Below are 19,564 nucleotides of genomic sequence, written 5' to 3'. Positions count from 1 at the left end.
TTCTGAGAATTGTACGCCAAGGTACCTGCAAGGCAGCAGGTCCAAACAGATGCTATTTTCTTTCTCTCTTTTGATCAGCCTTTTTACTTCCCATCTAGTTGTGCCTGTTCCAATCCTTTTAGTTGGATAAATCTGCTGGTGCACTCATTCTTCAATTCATATATTAGACAAACACAGTTCCTGTCAGCTTGTGATACAAATTTTTTCCTCTTTAAACAACAGCAAAGGTTAAGGCAGACATTTGGACCAAACTATTCCAAACTCTAAACTACTCACTCCCCCCCCCAAAAAAAAAGAAAGGAAAAGAAAAAATAAAAGAGGTGGGGGAATCAGATTTTTGCTCCCATCTACTCAAGAGTCCCAACATGGAATCTGGTGGGCTACATCATCATCATCATCAGTATTAGTATTAGTAATATTAATATTAGTGTTGTTGTTATTGTCAACACAACCCAGGTGGCTAGAAAGGCCCAACAGAGGCTTCACTTTCTTAGGATCTTGCGGAAGAACAGGGTAGAACAACAGCTAATGACCCTCTTTTACCGGTCTACCATAGAGAGCGTCCTCTCGTATGGTATTGTGGTTTGGTATGCTGGCCTGACAGCCGCGGACAGGAAAGTATTACAGAGGGTAGTGAGCACAGCACAAGACATTGTGGGCTGTTCCCTGACACCACTGGATGACCTCGCCAGGGCTCGTTGCCTTGGAAGAGTGAGGAAGATTCTCAGGGATGACTCACACTCTGGACGGTATCTCTTTACTCTACTACCATCCGGTAGGAGATACAGGAATATAGCCAGCCGTACCAACAGGCTGAAAAATAGCTTTTATCTGTGGGCTGTTAGGCTTTTAAATGGGACATAATCTTATGCAGAATTGACTTGGGAGGCCGGTGTGTGGTGTAGTTGGTTCACATAGTGTGGTGGGATGGAGGGTTTGTTGTCACTGTGTGTTGGGGGGAGAGAGCACGGGGGGAGGCTCAGCTAATCTCAATGTACACATGTTTTACTTTGACAATAAAGGTTTATTATTATTATTATTGTCCCACCTTTATTATTTTTACAAATAACTCAAGGCGAACATACATACTACCCCTTCCTTCTCTTTCCCCACAACAACAACTTGTGAGCTGGATTTGGCTGAGAGAAAATGACTGGCCCCAAAATCACCAAGGCAGCTTTCATGCTTAAGGTGGTACTAGAATTCACAGTCTCCCAGTTTCTAGCCTGGTGCCTTAACCACTAAATTAAACTGGCTATATATACAGTTCAAGGACATGTGTTTTAATCCCTAAATTAAGTACTGGGATTTTTTTCTCCCCCTCTTTTAGATACAGCCACCACAACATGACTTATAATTACACAATATCAAGGAAAACAATGCAAAAATTGAATAGTGAAAGTATTGAACCTAAGCCTTAGAAATATCTCCTTTTAGAGCAGGATAAAAAAAAGACAAGCAGCACTCACATTTCCCTCCCCATTTGTTGCTGGCTCAAGCTGCCAAGATTTTTCGTCCTGATGATTCTGCATTTCTGAAGCATTAGAGGGAACCAGGGCTTTTTTCCTCATAGAACGCTCAGAACAGAGTTCCGGCACCTTTTTTGGATGGAACCTTGTAGGGTAGGCAAGGCGGGTTGTATGACACGTGTGAGTTCCGGCACCTTTTTCTTTTACAAAAAAAGCACTGGAGGGAACTGATGTTGAATCTCAGTTGCTTAGGAAGAAAGCAAGAGAAATTACTGAATCCAACTCCTTTCTGAGGTTTCCCTTAGCATCAGGTAGCTATTGTGGGAATCAAGTGCTGAACCTTGATTTGATCCAGCGCCCTTCTTATATAATGTTTTTAGGCATCTTCAATAGATGCTACCTGCAGGCTCTTACATGCTTCATAATACTTAAAACTAGGATGAAATCCTCATTTCCGGTTTTTATTTTTATTTTCTAACTGAACGGGCTGCACTTATTTTGTTGTGTTGCTAGATTTGAATTTGAAGGGTTTCTTTTTCCACTAGGGCAGGGGTAGGCAACCTCGGCTCTTTTATGACTCATGGACTTCCAACTGCCAGAATTCCTGAGTCAGCTACAGTATGCTGACTCAGGAATTCTGGGAGTTGAAGTCCATGAGACATAAAAGAGCCGAGGCTGCCTACCCCTGCATTAGGGAGATGATCACAGAGCTATTCAAGGCCAGAACATACTAATCTGTAGGACATTCTTGCAATTGGGCTAAAATGTCTCTCCGCTGTAACATAATTTTAAAGGATCCAAATAATCCACTTCCTACAGCATGTTCAGTCCAGTTAGCGACTAATACAATCCATTTTTACTCCGTGTCTCTGGCTCAAGGCTCAAGGTTGACCAGGCTCAAGGTTGACTCAGCCTTCCATCCTTCCGAGGTAGGTAAAATGAGGACCCAGATTGTTGGGGGCAATTAAGCTGACTTTGTGATAATGCCGCTTGGGGTGTGTGTGAAAGCCCTAATAAGCAGGCATATACATAGAATGAAGGCTACTGCTAAGCTTGTAAGCCGCCCTGAGTCTTTGGAGAAGGGCGGGATATAAATGGAATTAAAATTAAAAAAATAATAATGTAAAATCATGCTACCCATTGTCATTTCTGGAAAGTACCTAAGGAGACTATTTTTCATTGTATCACTAGTCTCTTTAGTCTAGTGGTTAAGGCACCAGGCTAGCTAACAAGCAAGAAATCGTAAGTTCACATCCCATCTTAGCCATGAAATCCAGCTGGATGACCTTGGGCCAGTCACTCTCCTGCAGCCCAACCCATCAAACAGGGTTGATGTTGTGGGGAAGATACGTCCCCGCATTATGAGTTGTTTGTAAAAATAATAAAGGTGGGATACCTTTAAATTAAAATTTTAATTAAAGAATAATCTTTCCCATTAGGCAGAGGGACTGGATGGCCTTAGTCAATCATTTTTTGAGATGTGTTCTGGGTTGTTAAATTACTTTTGTAACTGAGGAAATTTTTCCAGCCTTTCTCAGCCACTCTTTTACTTAGAGGAGGCGGCCAGAGACATGGGTCAATTGATTGGATTTAGATTCTCCTTCAACATAGCTGAGGGGGGAAAGCTAGTTCAACCCTATGCATGACTGGGTAAAAGAACTTTCTCCTCATTTACCCGGAATAATGATTGCTGTTTTAGATTATTGCAAGACAAGACATTCATAGCTATTTTTGTATCAAAATAGTGCATTCTTGGATATTATGAAGAATTCCCTGATGTCTTTAACTTTAACTCTTTAGGTTCTCCCTCATCCTCCCATCCTGGAAACCCTCACCCAGTTTTGGTATGAAAAACTCATGTCCAGGGTTTCTGATTTGGCAGGCCAGATCCTCTTTGTTTACACCATGAAGCATAATAGCAAATGTCGTGAATAAAGACACATGTTTCTAGGCTTGTCTGTTGCCAGCCTTGAAAATACCGCCCACAGCTTGGCAGGATTCCCTCCTGCCTGTCAAGCAGATGGTTGTTGCTAAAAAGTGAGGATTTACTGCATTCTGATTTATTCCTTTGAAAGATCTTTCCAGCCAGCTTGTTGTTGTTCTTGCAACTGCCAAAGGGAACAGCCTGCGAGGACTGAAAGGGGTGGAAGGAATCCTGCTTTTTACAGAACCTAACACACTTTGGGAGTTGTTGTAAATTGGAAGCCAGAATCTAAAACTGCATCACTTCACTATTGCTTATTATTGGGAATGAAAATTAAGGAAGGAAACCATCAGCAGTAGAAAAAATGTTGGTATTGTTTACTGTGGTTCCCTCCAGTTTTGCAGATTCATTTTACCTTAGTGGAGAGCGGATTGTATAACTTCTAGGATGGTCCTACATCCTGGAACTCAGTTGCTTAGCAACCAGGGAATATTCACTCTCAACAGTAACATTGTTTTGGAAGCTAAGCAAGCGTCCTCATGTTGCCTTAACAACTGGGCACAATGCATTTCCTTCTGGGCCTTATCGGCAATGTGAAGGCACATGCTATCTTCTTTTGCTGATTAGGGTATAGAAGAACAAGAGAACAGATCTCTCTCTCTCTCTCTTTCTCTCTCTCTTTCCGCTGCCAAGATCAGGGATAGATCAGATCCTTTGAGATTCTTGTAGAAAACTTAGACAGCATAGGTGATAGTGATGGAAGTGGGAAGCTACAGTGCAGGAACCTCTGGAGCAGTGTCTCTCAACTTTAGCAACTTTAAGATGCCTGGACTTCAATTCCCAGAGTTCCCCAGACAGCAACGCTGTCTGGGGAATTCTGGGAGTTGAAGTCCACACTTCTAAAAGTTACTAAAATTGAGAAACACAGTTCTGGAGGGTCACAAGTATTAATGAAGTGAATTTCTTTACAGATGGTGGGGAGGGAGCATTGCCTTTGTATTATATAAAGAAATGGCAAAGACTGTTTTGACATGGCCAGAAATAATTCAGAATTGAAGGGCAATTCAGATAGCATTATGAATAAGCAAGAGAGGAATAACTAAGATTATAAGAATATGTCAGAGGTTTGTAATACATCACCTGTCAAGTGCTAGGGAAATCAGGAGATCCAAGCAGTTCAAATGGGTATAAAGATTTATTGTAAGTTTAAGCTCTCTACATGTATCTGAACTATTAGTGATCAAAGCAATTTGGAGGTAAATAAGAAATTCATGAAGGGCTATTCTTAGATCTCTTGTGGGTGCTCATGACTGATGACACATTTGACCCCTCCCTCTGGCTCAGTCTTCCTCAGGTTCATCTCCTACATCACCATTGTTAACTGATCAGGTGCTTGGAATTTGTCCTACATGTAATCTGGGTCTACATAACTGACCTATATTTCCAGTCCCTCATCCCACTCCAATTTCAATCTTGTATCAGCTTAGCTACTCCTGGCATCTCGTGAACTTCAGCTTATGTCAGTTTATTGCCTTTTAATACAATATGTTACTCAGAGAAGGTCCTACCAGATTCTTGGGCAGGGGGGCGGGGTTTACCATTGTAAATTAACATGACTGTCTTCCATGTTGCTTAGAATAGTTCAGATGGAACAAGAAAACCTCTTAAGCTTTTTTCTTCCTTGAATTATCCAATTGCCTCCTTTGGCACCATTTGTCAGATGATACAATGGCCACCATTTTGTTGCCAAATCAGGCTCTTCCATATCTGCCTCTTGACAAATACAAGTTAGAAATGTTGACTAGTGCAATGGGATTGCCTGCTTTTATGCTAAAAGTTATAACAGTTAAAAGTCCAGTTTATCTGGGACTCGGTAATAAAGCCTTTTGATGGCCATAAGTCTCCTTAAATTAATAGGCATTAACTACTGGGTTGACAGGTATAAGATGACATTGTTATTATTCTAATGTTTCAATAAAAACTGTAATGTTTGCCTTTCATTTTAGTTTTATAAATATGATTTTAGTACATCTGTCATCTTGAAAGGATTAATTCTAAAAGTCTTCATACAGATGTTGAGGTAAATAAATATGAAAGGTTTCTACAGATTTTCTATAAATTGATCAGTACTGACTTTTTTCTCTTATCATTTGACTATATCTGACAATTCAGATAAAATCCCTTTTATTTTCTTCTTCATACATGATCAATATTAATAATGATAGCATATTGTACACAGGTCTGAGAGACCTGATTTAAAACTCTAATCACTCATGAAGGTGACAAAATTGCCTCTTTATCCCTTTGACCAACCTTTCTCAGCCTGCTGATGTGTTAGACTACAGTGCCCATCAATCAGACTATCTCACATTTGCCTAATGTCCAATAATACAAGTATTGTCTTCTATTGCCCATGATAGTTGGAGATTAGGGCAGCCACAGTCCAATTTACCTGAAGATAACACTTTTTAAAAGAATGGTAAGAATTCTAATTCAGAATCTTGAGGAAATATTGAATGATTTGGAGGGCTGGAGAAAATTGGTTTAAGCTAGCAGATTCCTATGGAGAGCTTTAGATTGCTTTGATCTCCTAGGGAAGATATACAATTGAATTCCAGGCCAGAGGGGTGGCTTTTTTTTCTTTATTCTGACAGCATGAGGTTTACATAAAGTTGTCTTTCGTAATGGTCAAGGAGCTGATCGTTTTTATGACAATATTGAAGATATGATTGGCTACAGACCCTGGCCACTGATTAAATACTGCTGGCTCTACCTCACACCTGGAATTTGTCTGGTAAGTACATTGACTTATGTCTTTTACACATACATGGTGATGGTGTAGAAAAATTCTTTCTTTAATTTCCCTTGCCTGACATTACAAAAATATTACTATTAATTGTTGTATATTTCTTTCTATTAGCATTGTTCTTTTTACTAATTCCTTTTAGCTATTTTTAATTTAGTTTAATTATTTTTACGTGTCATGATCTATTCAAGTGTTTTACAATGAGATGCCAAAGGTAGGAATCTACAGGAAGAGAAATAGAGATACAGATATACTTTGCAAATCATCAGTGGGGGGTCCTTGGTGCTCTTTCACTTGGTGGTTTTTCTTGCAGACATTTCATTACCAAACTAGATAACATCATCAGTTTGGTAATGAAACATCTGCAAGAAAATCACCAAGCTCAGAGAGCACTGAGGAGCCTAGAGTTAACCCTGAAATACAAATATACTCTTCTATTGATAGTTATATCAATAAATGGCACAGCACAAAAGGAAGCAGGTTTAGATAAAATGTCATCAAGACATGGTCCTATTTAAATAAGAAGACCTAGAACGGGTCTTCAAACTTGGCCCTTTTATGATTGGTGGACTTCAACTCCCAGAATTCCTCATCCTGAGTCCTCAGGGAATAGGGCGGTATATAAATATAACTAAATAAATCCAGGCACACTGTTGAAGTCCACCAGTCATAAAAGGGCCAAGTTTGAAGACCCCTGACCTAGAACTAGAAATAAATTTCCTGACAGTTAGAACAATTAATCAGTGGAACAACATGCCACCAGAAGTTGTAAATGCTCCAACAATAGAAGTTTTTAAGAAGAGACTATACAACCATTTGTCTGAAATGGTATAGGGTTTCCTGCCTGAGCAGGGGGTTTGACTAGACGACCTCCAATGTCCCTTCCATCTCTTCTCTTCTCTTCTCTTCTCTTCTCTTCTCTTCTCTTCTCTTCTCTTCTCTTCTCTTCTCTTCTCTTCTCTTCTCTTCTCTTCTCTTCTCTTCTCTTCCCTTCCCTTCCCTTCCCTTCCCTTCCCTTCCCTTCCCTTCCACCCCACCCCACCCCACCGCACCCCACCCCATCCCATCCCATCCTGTAGTTCCAGAATATAGGAAGTGCAATTCAATGCAAAAAAAAAAATCTACACCATGACCTGGGAACCATTAATAGTGCCAGGATGTTTAGAATGATCTATTTTGATTACCTGAGTGAATTATAGGTTCATCTTTGAGGAAATGACCCTTCAAGCTGCCAGGATGTAAGTCATATAGCAGAAGTTGGGGGTATATAGATGGCCCCAAGACCAGGTTCTGTATGTCTCCAAAGAGAAGATAATGAGGATACAAATGGAAAAGTGGAGAAAATTGTTACAAGCAATTAAAAACTGTCTTCAAACAGTTGATTGCCAGTTCAACTTTCTAAGCCATTGCCCAGGCCTAACGCCCAATATCTCTGTTAAACTATTTGCCTGTTAAATAGGTTAAACATTTTAGTAGTCTTTTTAGTGCATAAGGTCCCTTCTTGGTAGGCCTCCAGTTTCAACCTTGGAGACTTACAAACTTATATCCCATCTAAAAAAATGGAAAAGCAGTTGAGGAGATCTGATTCTTGCAGAACTTATAAAAGCTAATGCAGAATGGCAGTCCTCTGTGTTGGCTTCCCTCTTCACACATATTGAGTGCTGTATCCAGATGCCTAAATATTGGTATTATTGCAGTCCCAATCATTAAGAAAGGCAATAAGTCTATTCCTGCTAATTTCCATCTGATCAATCTCTTAAATGTTTTAATAAACCAGGTGCCAAACATCCATGTGGGAAACTCAGTGATTGGCTAGAAAAAGAACATGTTTTGGCTGACTAAGACAGAACAAGCAACTATTGAATACTGTAGTGTTGTTGTTGTTAGCTGCGAAGTCGTGTCCGACCCATCGCGACCCTATGGACAACATTCCTCCAGGCCTTCCTGTCCTCTACCATCATCTGGAGTCCATTTAAGCTCACGCCTACTGCTTCAGTGACTCCATCCAGCCACCTCATTCTCTGTCGTCCCCTTCTTCTATTGCCCTCGATCTTTCCCAGCATTAGGCTCTTCTCCAGTGAGTCCTTCCTTCTCATTAGGTGGCCAAAGTATTTGAGTTTTAGCTTCAGGATCTGGCCTTCTAAAGAGCAGTCAGGATTGATCACCTCTAGGACTGACCGGTTTGATCGCCTTGCAGTCCAAGGGACTCGCAGGAGTCTTCTCCAGCACCATAGTTCAAAGGCCTCAATTCTTTGGCGCTCAGCCTTTCTTATGGTCCAACTTTCACTGCCATACATTGCAACTGGGAAGACCATAGCCTTGACTATACGCACTTTTGTTGACAGGGTGATGTCTCTGCTTTTTAGTGTGCTGTCTAGATTTGCCATGGCTTTCCTCTCCAGGAGCAAGCGTCTTTTAATTTCTTGGCTACAGTCCCCATCTGCAGTGATCTTGGAGCCCAGGAAAATAAAATCTGTAACTACCTCCATTTCTTCCCCATCTATTTGCCAGGAATTGAGAGGGCCAGATGCCATGATCTTGGTTTTCTTAATGTTAAGTTTCAACCCAAGTTTTGCACTCTCCTTCTTCACCCGCAACAAGAGGCTCTTTAGTTCTTCTTCACTTTCTGCCATTAGAGTGGTATCATCTGCGTATCTTAGGTTGTTGATATTTCTTCCGGCAATCTTAATTCCAACTTTTGATTCATCTAACCCTGCCTTTCTCATGATGTGCTCTGCATATAAGTTAAATAGGCAGGGCGACAGTATACAGCCTTGCCGGACTCCTTTCCCAGTTTTGAACCAATCAGTGGTTCCGTGTCCAGTTCTCACTGTTGCTTCTTGACCCGCATATAGGTTTCTCAAGAGACAAATAAGATGGTCTGGTACTCCCATCTCTTTAAGAACTTGCCACAGTTTGTTATGATCCACACAATCAAAGGCTTTAGCATAGTCAATGAAGCAGAAGTAGATGTTTTTCTGGAACTCCCTAGTTTTCTCCATGATCCAGCGTATGTTGGCAATTTGATCTCTAGTTCCTCTGCCTCTTCGAAATCCTGCCTGTACTTCTGGTAGTTCTCGATCCACATACTGCTGAAGTCTAGCTTGTAGGATTTTAAGCATAACTTTGCTAGCATGAGAAATGAGTGCAATGGTGCGATAGTTTGAACATTCTTTGGCACTGCCTTTCTTTGGAATTGGAATGTAAACTGATCTTTTCCAATCCTGTGGCCACTGTTGAGTTTTCCAAATTTGCTGGCAAATTGAGTGTAGCACTTTTACTGCACTGTCTTTTAAGATTTTGAATAGCTCGGCTGGAATACTGTCACCTCCACTAGCTTTGTTGTTGCTCAGCTTTTCTAAGGCCCACTTCACTTCACATTCTAGGATGTCTGGCTCGAGGTCAGTGACCACCTCATTGTGATTATCTGGGACGTTAAGCTCATTCTTGTATAGTTCTTCTGTGTAATTTTGCCACCTCTTCTTAATCTCTTCTGCCTCTGTTAGGTCCCTGCCATTTTGGTCCTTTATCATGCCCATTTTTGCATTAAACGTTCCCTTCATCTCTCCAATTTTCTTGAAAAGATCTCTGGTCCTCCCTATTCTATTGTTTTCTTCTATTTCTTTGCACTGATCATTTAAGAAGGCATTCTTATCTCTTCTAGCTATTCTCTGGAATTCTGCATTCAATTGGGCATATCTATGTTTTTCTCCCTTGCCTTTCGCTTCCCTCCTTTACTCAGCTATTTGCAAAGCTTCCTCAGACAGCCATTTTGCTTTCTTGCATTTCTTTTTCTTTGGGATGGTTTTGGTTGCTACCTGTTGTACAATGTCGCGAACCTCTGTCCATAGTTCTTCTGGCACTCTGTCTATCAGATCTAATTCCTTAAATCTATTTGTCACCTCTACTGTATATTCAACAGGGATATGATTTAATTCATACCTGAGTGGCCTAGTGCTTTTCCCTACTTTCTTCAGTTTAAGCCTAAACTTTGCAAGGAGAAGCTCATGGTCTGAGCCACAGTCAGCTCCTGGTCTTGTTTTTACTGACTGTATAGAGCTTCTCCATCTTTGGCTGCAGAGCATATAGTCAATCTGATTTCTGTGTTGACCGTCAGGTGATGTCCATGTGTAGAGCCGTCTCTTGGGTTGTTGGAAAAGAGTGTTTGCTATGACCATCGTATTCTCTTGACAAAATTCTATCAGCCTGTGCCCTGCTTCATTTTGTACTCCAAGGCCAAACTTGCCTGTTATTCCGGTTATCTTTTGGCTTCCTACTTTAGCATTCCAATCCCCCATGATGATAAGGACATCATTTTTTGTTGTTAGTTCTATAAGGTGCTGTAGGGCTTCATAGAACCGGTCAATTTCATCCTCTTCAGCACTGGTGGTTGGGGCATAGACTTGGACTACTGTGATATTGAATGGTTTGCCTTGGATTCGAACTGAGATCATTCTGTCATTTTGGGGATTGTATCCCAGTATTGCTTTTCCTACTCTTTTATTGACTATGAAGGCTACTCCATTTCTTCTGAGGGATTCTTGTCCGCAGTAGTATACCTGATGGTCATCTGAATTAAATTCACCCATTCCTGTCCATTTTAGTTCGCTGATGCCTAAGAGGTCGATGTTCAGTCTTGTCATCTCTTGTTTGACCACGTCCAGCTTTCCTTGATTCATGGATCTTACATTCCAGGTTCCTATGGAGAAAAAATCTTTACAGCATCGGACTTTCCTTTCACCACCAGACACATCCACAGCTGAGCGTCCTTTCGGCTTTGGCCCAGTCGCTTCATTCTTTCTGGCGCTACTAGTACTAGCCCTCTGCTCTTCCCCAGTAGCATATTGGACGCCTTCCGACCTGAGGGGCTCATCTTCCAGCGTCATATCGTTTTGCCTTTTGGTACTGTCCATAGGGTTTTCATGGCAAAGATACTGGAGTGGGTTGCCATTTCCTTCTCCATTGGATCACGTTTTGTCAGAACTCTCGGCTATGACCTGTCCGTCTTGGGTGGCCCTGCACGGCATAGCTCATAGCTTCATTGAATTACGCAAGCCCCTTCGCCACGACAAGGCAGTAATCCATGAAGGGGTAGTATTACTGTAGTATTGTAAACCATCCAACAGAAAAATATTACGGTACTCTTGTTCTTGTTCTTGTTGTTACCTTTATAGATTTGAAAATTTGATCTCTAGGGGACAATTGTGGTAGAAATTATTAAAGACATCTATAGATTTCTGTCTTACTAGATTAATTATGATGCTCTACAAGATATTTACATGTGGAATGTACAGTAAGTAGAGTTGTGTCAGGCCCAATTCTCACTGTAAGAGGAATTAAACAAGGTTGTATTGTGGCTCCCTTTTTAGTTAATCTTAATTCAATCCACCCCTTAACTCAGACCTTAAGCAAAAGTGAATTTCATGTCCTAGTGCTAGCAAAAGTGTTTTTATTTACACAGATGATGTGATCAACTTCTTGAAGATTTTGAAGTTGGCCTTCATCAGAGTTACAAGCTTCAAATGCTTATTGTGGGGGACAAAAATTAGGAATTAATTGTGGTAAATTAAAAGTGATTATATCCACAAAGCAAATAATTAAAGTCATCCATGAATGGAAAACTACTGGCAATTTGATTGAGGAAATTAAGATCTTTAAACATCTTAACATTTAATGCCTTAGGAATTGTGTTTCAATCTTCTCTTACCTGGAAAGGGTAAGAAAAAAATATATTTCATCTCATGCAGAAAAAAAATTCTGATGTAATAATTAGATTTGCCAGCCAGCAGGGAAATAATTATATTTCCACTGCAATCTCAGTTTATACTGTAGAGCAAAAATGCTGAGCTAATACTTAATGGCATGGAAATTGTACCTATAAAGATATCAAAAAATTGGAGGTAATTCAATCCAGGTCCTTGACAGTGATGCACCATGTCTCTCACTGCATTTCAAACACCAGGTTGAAGCTGGACCTAGATTGGGTATCAAATAGCCCTGCACCAGGATTTGCCAGTTGATATATTTTCTAAAATTAATTTTTTTGGGGGGGAAGCTGCCTATTGCATTGAGTTAATCCTTGACAACAAGTTTGATTCCTCATGGACATATATCATAGCTTTAAACTTGACCTCTTGTGGATTCTTAGGTCAATCTGAGAGAGCCTTACAAGTGATCTAGACTTACAAAAGGAACACAGGAGCAGAATTTTTTACCACTCTAACTCTGACCTTTGTAACCTTTATCTGTTCTTAAGTATTCATACAAAATACTCCCTCTCCTTCACAATACAGTTTTAATTCTTGCCAGGCTTAACGACAGGCCATCAGGGATTTTGAAGGGACAATACAGCAACCTTCCCTTCCTCAATCAAACCCATCTCTGTATGGAGAGTGTTGTGGAATCAAAATAAACAAGTTCTGCTGAGCTGTCCAGAATACCATACATGCTACTCTGAACTAATGCCATCACTTGAGCTGTACCATAGAAGAGAATGCAGTATATTCTATTGGCTGATAGAGCTAGTCCTCGATTTACAGCCATTCACTCAGTGACCGTTTGAAGTTACAACAGCACTGGAAAAAGTGGCTTATGACCATTTTTGACACTTACAACCTTTGCAGCATCCCCATGGTCACGTGATCAAAATTTAGATGCTTGGTTCATATTTATGACTGTTGCAGTGTTCCCAGGGGTCACGTGATCACCTTTGGTGACCTTTTGACAAACAAAATCAATGGGGAAGCCAGATTCACTTAACAACTGTGTTAGTAATGTAGCAACTACAGTGATTCACTTAACAGTTGTAGCAAGAAAGGTTGTCAAATGGGAAAAAGCTCAACAAATGTTTCCCTGAACAACAGTAATTTTGGGTTCAATTGTGGTCATAAGTCAAGGACTTCCTATACTTGGGGGAGGGGAAAGGAAAGCAAAAAAAAAAAAAAAGAAAGCTAAACGCCAAGTCTGAGCTGAAGCCAGCAGGCACTTTGCAGATCCTAACAACCCTCTCAACTTTTGCTTGCATGATTGGAGTTCGCTATAGACTCTGTTTGCCCATGGCTGAAAAAAGTCATGCTGAAAGACCTTGATTAAATGTATTTTTTTCTTTTCCTTAATTATCTCTTACAGATGTTTCTAATTTACTACTGCGTAGCTGTCATGCTGTCTGTTCTTGTCATCCTCAGGCTACCTTCCTGTTTTCACTCATTAGATACCAACCCCTCAAATACAACAATGTTTATGAATATCCTCCGTGGGGGATTGCAGTGGGTTGGGTGTTGGCGTTGTCCTCTATGATCTGCATACCATCCTATATTATTTTCAGCTTCCTGAAAACCAAAGGATCTTTCAAAGAGGTAATAAGTTCAGGACTTCTCTGAGGTCTCAGAACTTTGGTTATTTTACATGGTTGGCCATTTGTTCACAAGGGATGTAACGGACAGGTTCTTTCAGGCAATTTTGTATTACTGAAAAAGATGTATTCTGAATTCTAGCATAATTGTTTTTTTCCATAACATAAGCAAAGTAAAGCCACACCATGAAAGCTAGGTTGATGCCTCTTCATAATGGAAGAAAGTCAGATGCTTTCTGATACCTGAAAGAACTAACAGAAACAAGTTAGTTACTGGTAATTGCAGAAGACTGAACCCTTAGTGCTTCCAAGACCTCTTCATAAATGCTGTTTGTGTATTTTAAACATATTTAGTTTGTCTGCATCTTGAATCATGATTGCCATTATACTAATCAAATCAAGAAGGAAAATATGTGCAAATAATCAAAGACAGAATGGAGAAATAATCCCAAAGCCCTTAAGAAATGTTTCACATGTCAATCCTTTTTCAAGGTGACAAAATGCATTTTTTATTTCTTGTAGCTATGCATTTTTGTCTTCTAACTAGAAACTTAACACTGTGCAAATGATAACGAATCAGAATCAGTCACTGCCAAACATAGATTGTTATACTGTCTAATTGACAAGCATAATTATAGTTGTTGCTGTTCCTCAAAAGACTGAGGCATTGAGCAAATGGGATCCAAACCAAAAAGTCTGTAAAATTCCTGTAAAATTCAAAAGTTGCTTCGGGTTATAACTATGATTAATACAGTATGTTGCAATAGCTATAGGTAAAGATTGATTGAATTCACAAATCACACTGAGACATTATGTAAATTATTTGGTTTTAGCATTATAAACTAATGTGTTCATGAAAGTTTAACTTTACATGTTTAACTACTATGGCTTATCTAACCACTGAAAAAATCCTCAATTTGTGTTTTTACAAACCATGATTAAAATAAGCCAATGTGTAAACCCAGCCATTTCTTCTCATTGATAGATGATTCTTCACTGATATATGTAGATTATGGGATGACAATATAGGAGAACAACAGAACTCAGTACTTTCATGGAAATGAACATTTATCTTAGTAAAATAATTTGAATTGTAATTCAATTCAAAAGGCTGGGAAATCCCACACAAGCCCTAAAATAAACCTTGCAGCAATGCCATCCCCAAGACTTTAGTAAGGTGATGCCATGTTCCCAGGACTTTATATACTGATTAGTGATTCTAATGTAATAACAAATGACATTATATGTCAGCAATGGTTTAATATCCACCTCAAGTGGATAACATGAGACAGCACATCAAAAGAAGTAAAGGTTGAAGCAAAATATGATAAGATCAAAAGCAACCAAGACTAACAATTGTTGAAGAGGATGGAACTTGCAGAGGTGGCTGAACTGACTTCTTTGATTAGAGAAAAGACAATATCTACATATACTGCTAACTGGAAACCTCTTACAGGAGTTTCTCTTACAGTATAGACTTTTTGCATCAAACAGAAGAAGATGATCTTATGGTTTTTGGTTTTGAAGATTTAGAAAAGATAGATTGTAGAAAAAAGAGTAGGTTTTTTGTAACCATAACGTAAGAAGTAATTTTGTATTTGTAGTTATTACCACTTTAAAGGAAATCAGAAATGACCTTTTTCTATTTCTTTTCATTCTTTATTTTTGTACTTTTGGCTTCTTTCTTATTTTTCTTTCTTTTTTCTTTTGTATTAGTTTGTATTAGTTTTTGCTAAGTTTTTTATCTTCCTTTTATAATTTTAATTAAAATATTAAAAACCCAAAAATGATAAGCACACAACAAATGCCATCTTTGCAAAGAAGCTGAAGAAATAGTAGAACACGTAGTTACCTGCTGCAATAGCACAAACTGAAATCCCATACAATTCAGTGGGATTTATGCTAAATATGTGTATGAGTCCATCTTAAACCAAGAACTAGTCTGAAGGTTCTACCTGACATTCTTTCAGAAACTGAAGGTCAACCAGAATAATTCATATATTTGTAGATTAGAAATTTGTTCTGAAGTGACAGCTCACATATCACTTATGGATATTTAAAACAATTTCTTTTCAGCAGTTTGATTTATATAAAGCTACCTGGTTTGTTGCTTTTATTTTTAAATAATTGGAAAGCCAGCTCTTGCCAATTTAACTCAAATCTTTCCCTCTAAGACAGGATATCCAGACTTGACAACTTTAAGATATGTGGATTTCAACTCCCAGAATTCTGCAGCCAGCCCTGCAGGTTGGGGAATTCTGGGACTTGACGTCTACTAGTCATAAAGTTGCTATGGTTGAACACCCTGCTCTAAGGTGCATTAGATCTCACTTCTGTCCACTTATTTGATACAAATAATTTGTGTGCAAATAATTTGATACAAATAATTTGTATGCCAGAGTTACTCCTATTTAGTTCCTACATTTTGAACCTTAGGTTGTATGTTTCTATCATTTGGAGCCCAAGCCTCAAAGAAATAGTTGAGTTACCAGGATGTAATTACTTGCCATTTCCTCTGAAATCAACTTCATTTGTTTGTTTGCATTACATAGATTGCAGATATTCTTGTCTTTGTTCCTCTGAGGTACTGTAGCATCTTAGTATTTGGAGTCCTTTTAACTGTCAACCTGGGCAATCCTTCAGCCATGTGGACTTCATCTCTCAAAATCTCAGCAACAATTGCATTGGATAGTGAATTATGAATATTTCAAATTCTTCATCTAGAAAATATTCCAATTGAGGAAGTCTAATCTAGAAAAAACTTGTGCTCTTGGATTACACTTAAAAAAAAAACCTCAATCCAGCATGTGGAGTTTAGCTTACGTTATCTATCAGGGAGAGGCATTCTCCATCCTGTTTTGCTCTGCAAATGTGTATTATGGATTGGAATGGGGAAAACCACTTTGCATTAAGTCTTGGGTAGAATCCCTTCAATCTGAATTTGGAACAGCATGGCTTGAATCTGAACTGAGCTTGATGTAATAAACATGGACTGTAACAACACTAAATGAAGGAGGTGAGGGCAAAACATAATTTACATTGGGGTTGCTTTTTGCAATTCAGCTTATTGTTATTGCCAAAGGCCAAAACAAATAATACAGAATATAATTAACATAAACAGCTGGAGCAAATGTTTAGAACATCAGTTATTACATAATAATTAAAAAAAATCATTTGACCTAGAGTAAATTTTGCACATCATTTAATAGAAAAGTAGAGATAAAGAATAATACAGTGAGAAAATATGTTAATTAATAGTACCAGAAGTAGAAACTTTTAAAATTACTTCCACAGAGAAAAGCACAGTCAGCCCCAGTTTTAGTCTTCAAACCAACATTTAGTTTATGAACATTCTACTATTCATTCTACTATTCAAGTACCTTAAAAAGCATACTGGGCACCTCCAGTGGATTTGATTATAGGGCTCATGTTGGGTGCCATAAACAAATAATATAATTACTATAACTGCTAATATTTCCATTTGTGCAACCATTCTAGAGAACATAATGATTTTACAAAAATGATATTGAAGCACTCTAGAGAACAGCCATACTGTTCAGTACATATAACTCCTGGAGTACAGCAATTTGCCTCAGGGGTGGCCTAATCACATCCATTTGGCAACTTCTCACATGATAAAGCCTTCATCTAAATGTAAAGAGAATCTCTTAGAAAACATCAGGAGTTGTGAAAATTAAGACCTCTTAGTTAACTTTACTAAGGTGAGGACAATATTTTTTTCCCTCTACGTAGAGAAAACTTGATCTCAAATGGATAGAAATCTAAATGAGCAAGCCAGAGTTGCACAAGGACCTCTGAATTTGAGTGGAGGCTACTCGATTGTTGAGCAACTCATTGAAAAATGGTTTCATTAATTTTACTTACTATTTATACCGATAGAAACAGTATCTCCCCTTCCATTTTCACAATGACCCTTTTGAGGAGATTCCATTCTTGTAGTACCACAGTTGAATTAGAGCCTTAAGAACAGATGGTTCTCAGAAAAAAAATGATAACTTCATGCAACACTGTATGAGAATCTCCATACTTTCATTTCTCAAATGACTAGTGTTGGGTGAAGGTGGTAGAGAAGCAGATAAAGGAGGTTCTGAAAGATTGAGGCTAGCAGGGAACAAATCTATAGCATTTTTCAGGAGTCTTAGCTGATTTTTTTTTTTTTTGCAGAAGGCTTTCAAGTCAAATTGAAGGCCCAGTGAAGTCCTATGGCCTGCGTGGGTCTCCAGGCTGTGAAGCTATATTTAGTTTATTCATTAGACCATTATGGAGAGAAAGGATTGAAGCTGTTGTTTATTACAAAGCTATTAGAGACATAACTATCCATATAGGATTCTGACTTATGAAACCTTTCCCCTCATGGGTATGGAAGAATAGCTAGTTTGCTGTGCATTTAAATCCCCTTTTATCTAATTTACATTTCTCAAACCAATATATGAACCAAAGTCAATGATATTGCAAGCTTTATAATGTAGTTTTCTGATTAAAAATTGAATATAAAAATATCTAGTTAGCCATAATTGCATGAATGTGACAATATGCACATTCTCATGAGAAGTAAAAACAAAGAAGCAAATTCTTATAGGAATGGGATAAAACAAATTTAAGATTGGAAAATAACAACCCGAACGCCTTAATGGAAGCAAAATTCTCATCTCTAATTGCCACAATAAATGAGTGTGTTTTTCTTCCTAATCCCGTACTTTTATAAGTATGCAATCTATTAAATCATCCCTACTGTAAGCATTGCTGGATATTTTATTGTGTGCTGCCATATCTCAACAAGCAGTGAACCTAAAAGCAAAAAAAGCACAAAGCATTAAGCCATTTTCCATCTGCTCTTTTAAATGTATATTCCAATAAACTTGCCTGATGAAAATTTAATGGATGGCCTTTGGGGCTGCCTTTGTCCACCCCAACTGAGGCAGATCAATTTGGGTGCCAATTTGCCTGATTGTTTAATTAACAGAGATACTGCCTGCCATTCTCCTTGTCTTTCCACAGCGGTTATGCCAGCTCACTGCTCCATCAGAAGACTTGCCCCAGCCAAAGAAGCATCTAATTGGCAGTTCGGGATGGGAATGTTCTGAAATGGGATCCCAGCATCCAATTAAGGAAGTGCTTGGCACAACGGAGAAGGAAACCAACTTCTAGAGATTTTTGACATTCTAGAAGGGCCTCTTCATATTTCTGAAGACTTCTGCTTATATCCAGGCTGAGTTCCCCCTGAGGTCTTCCTTATTCTCTTAAGATGTCAGCAATTTCTATGGACTGATCACTGGATGGAAAAGAACCAACCATTGTTTTCCATCAGTGCAAGAGCAGCTGTAAAATCATCACAGTGACGATCATGGCTCAGGATCTCCATGAAACCCTTTTCATTGACATTGTTGGAGAATGAACCGGTCACTTTGTGAATGCTGCATATACACTCTATCCTTGAACCGTGTTGTGTTCTGTTTGCAAGAATTAAATATGCAGCATGATCAAGTTACCTGAAAATCATCCGTTGAAGCTGGTCAACCTCAATCATCATTTCTTTAATTATTCTTCCAGTGCTACCTCCACTCTTCGATACAATGTTAACAATTCTGTGAAAACCCTAATCCAGGAACCTCTTAGATTAGCCAAATGTGTACTCTGTGACAGCAGGATGAATGTGTCTTAGACAAGTTTGATGGATTACTTTTTTCTATTGTTCTCAATGGTTTACATAAATCTGCTACAGGTGAGGGCTTTTTCCAACAAATATCATACCAATCTGTTTGGACTTTCTAAATTAAAGTTGATTGAACAGTCTCTCCCACTGGTGACAGCCCAGAGGAGGGAAAGATGGCAAATTGGAAGCAAAATAATTTTGTGAGATACTTCCTTCACATTCTCTCCTTCATCTCTTGGAGAAAAGATTGGCACTGAAAGGCTGACAGTCTTTCAGTTTGAATATACCTCAACTGACAGTGCTCCGTGTTGACATCCTTGAGTTGTTGGAAAACTAGAAA

General features: G+C 38.9%; 1 protein-coding gene across 1 annotated transcript in view; it reads left to right on the top strand.

Moving 5' to 3' along the window:
- SLC6A12 (solute carrier family 6 member 12) overlaps positions 1 to 18,900 on the top strand; it is a gene marked incomplete at its 5' end in the record, with an annotated part of 60,523 nt that extends 41,623 nt beyond the window's left edge. Inside the window, 3 exons of the mRNA XM_081330656.1 lie at positions 6,087 to 6,187; positions 13,384 to 13,554; positions 18,570 to 18,900. Coding sequence (XP_081186782.1) covers positions 6,087 to 6,187; positions 13,384 to 13,554; positions 18,570 to 18,719 — 422 coding nt within the window. The 3' untranslated portion in view covers positions 18,720 to 18,900. The remainder of the gene's footprint in view (positions 1 to 6,086; positions 6,188 to 13,383; positions 13,555 to 18,569) is intronic.
- Between the last annotated feature and the right edge of the window lie 664 nt (positions 18,901 to 19,564).

The sequence above is a fragment of the Vipera berus genome, assembly GCF_964194415.1.
Source record: "Vipera berus genome assembly, chromosome: 6".
NCBI classification, from domain to species: domain Eukaryota; kingdom Metazoa; phylum Chordata; class Lepidosauria; order Squamata; family Viperidae; genus Vipera; species Vipera berus.
Note: the sequence above shows the minus strand (reverse complement) of the source record. Positions and strands in the feature narration are given on the sequence as shown.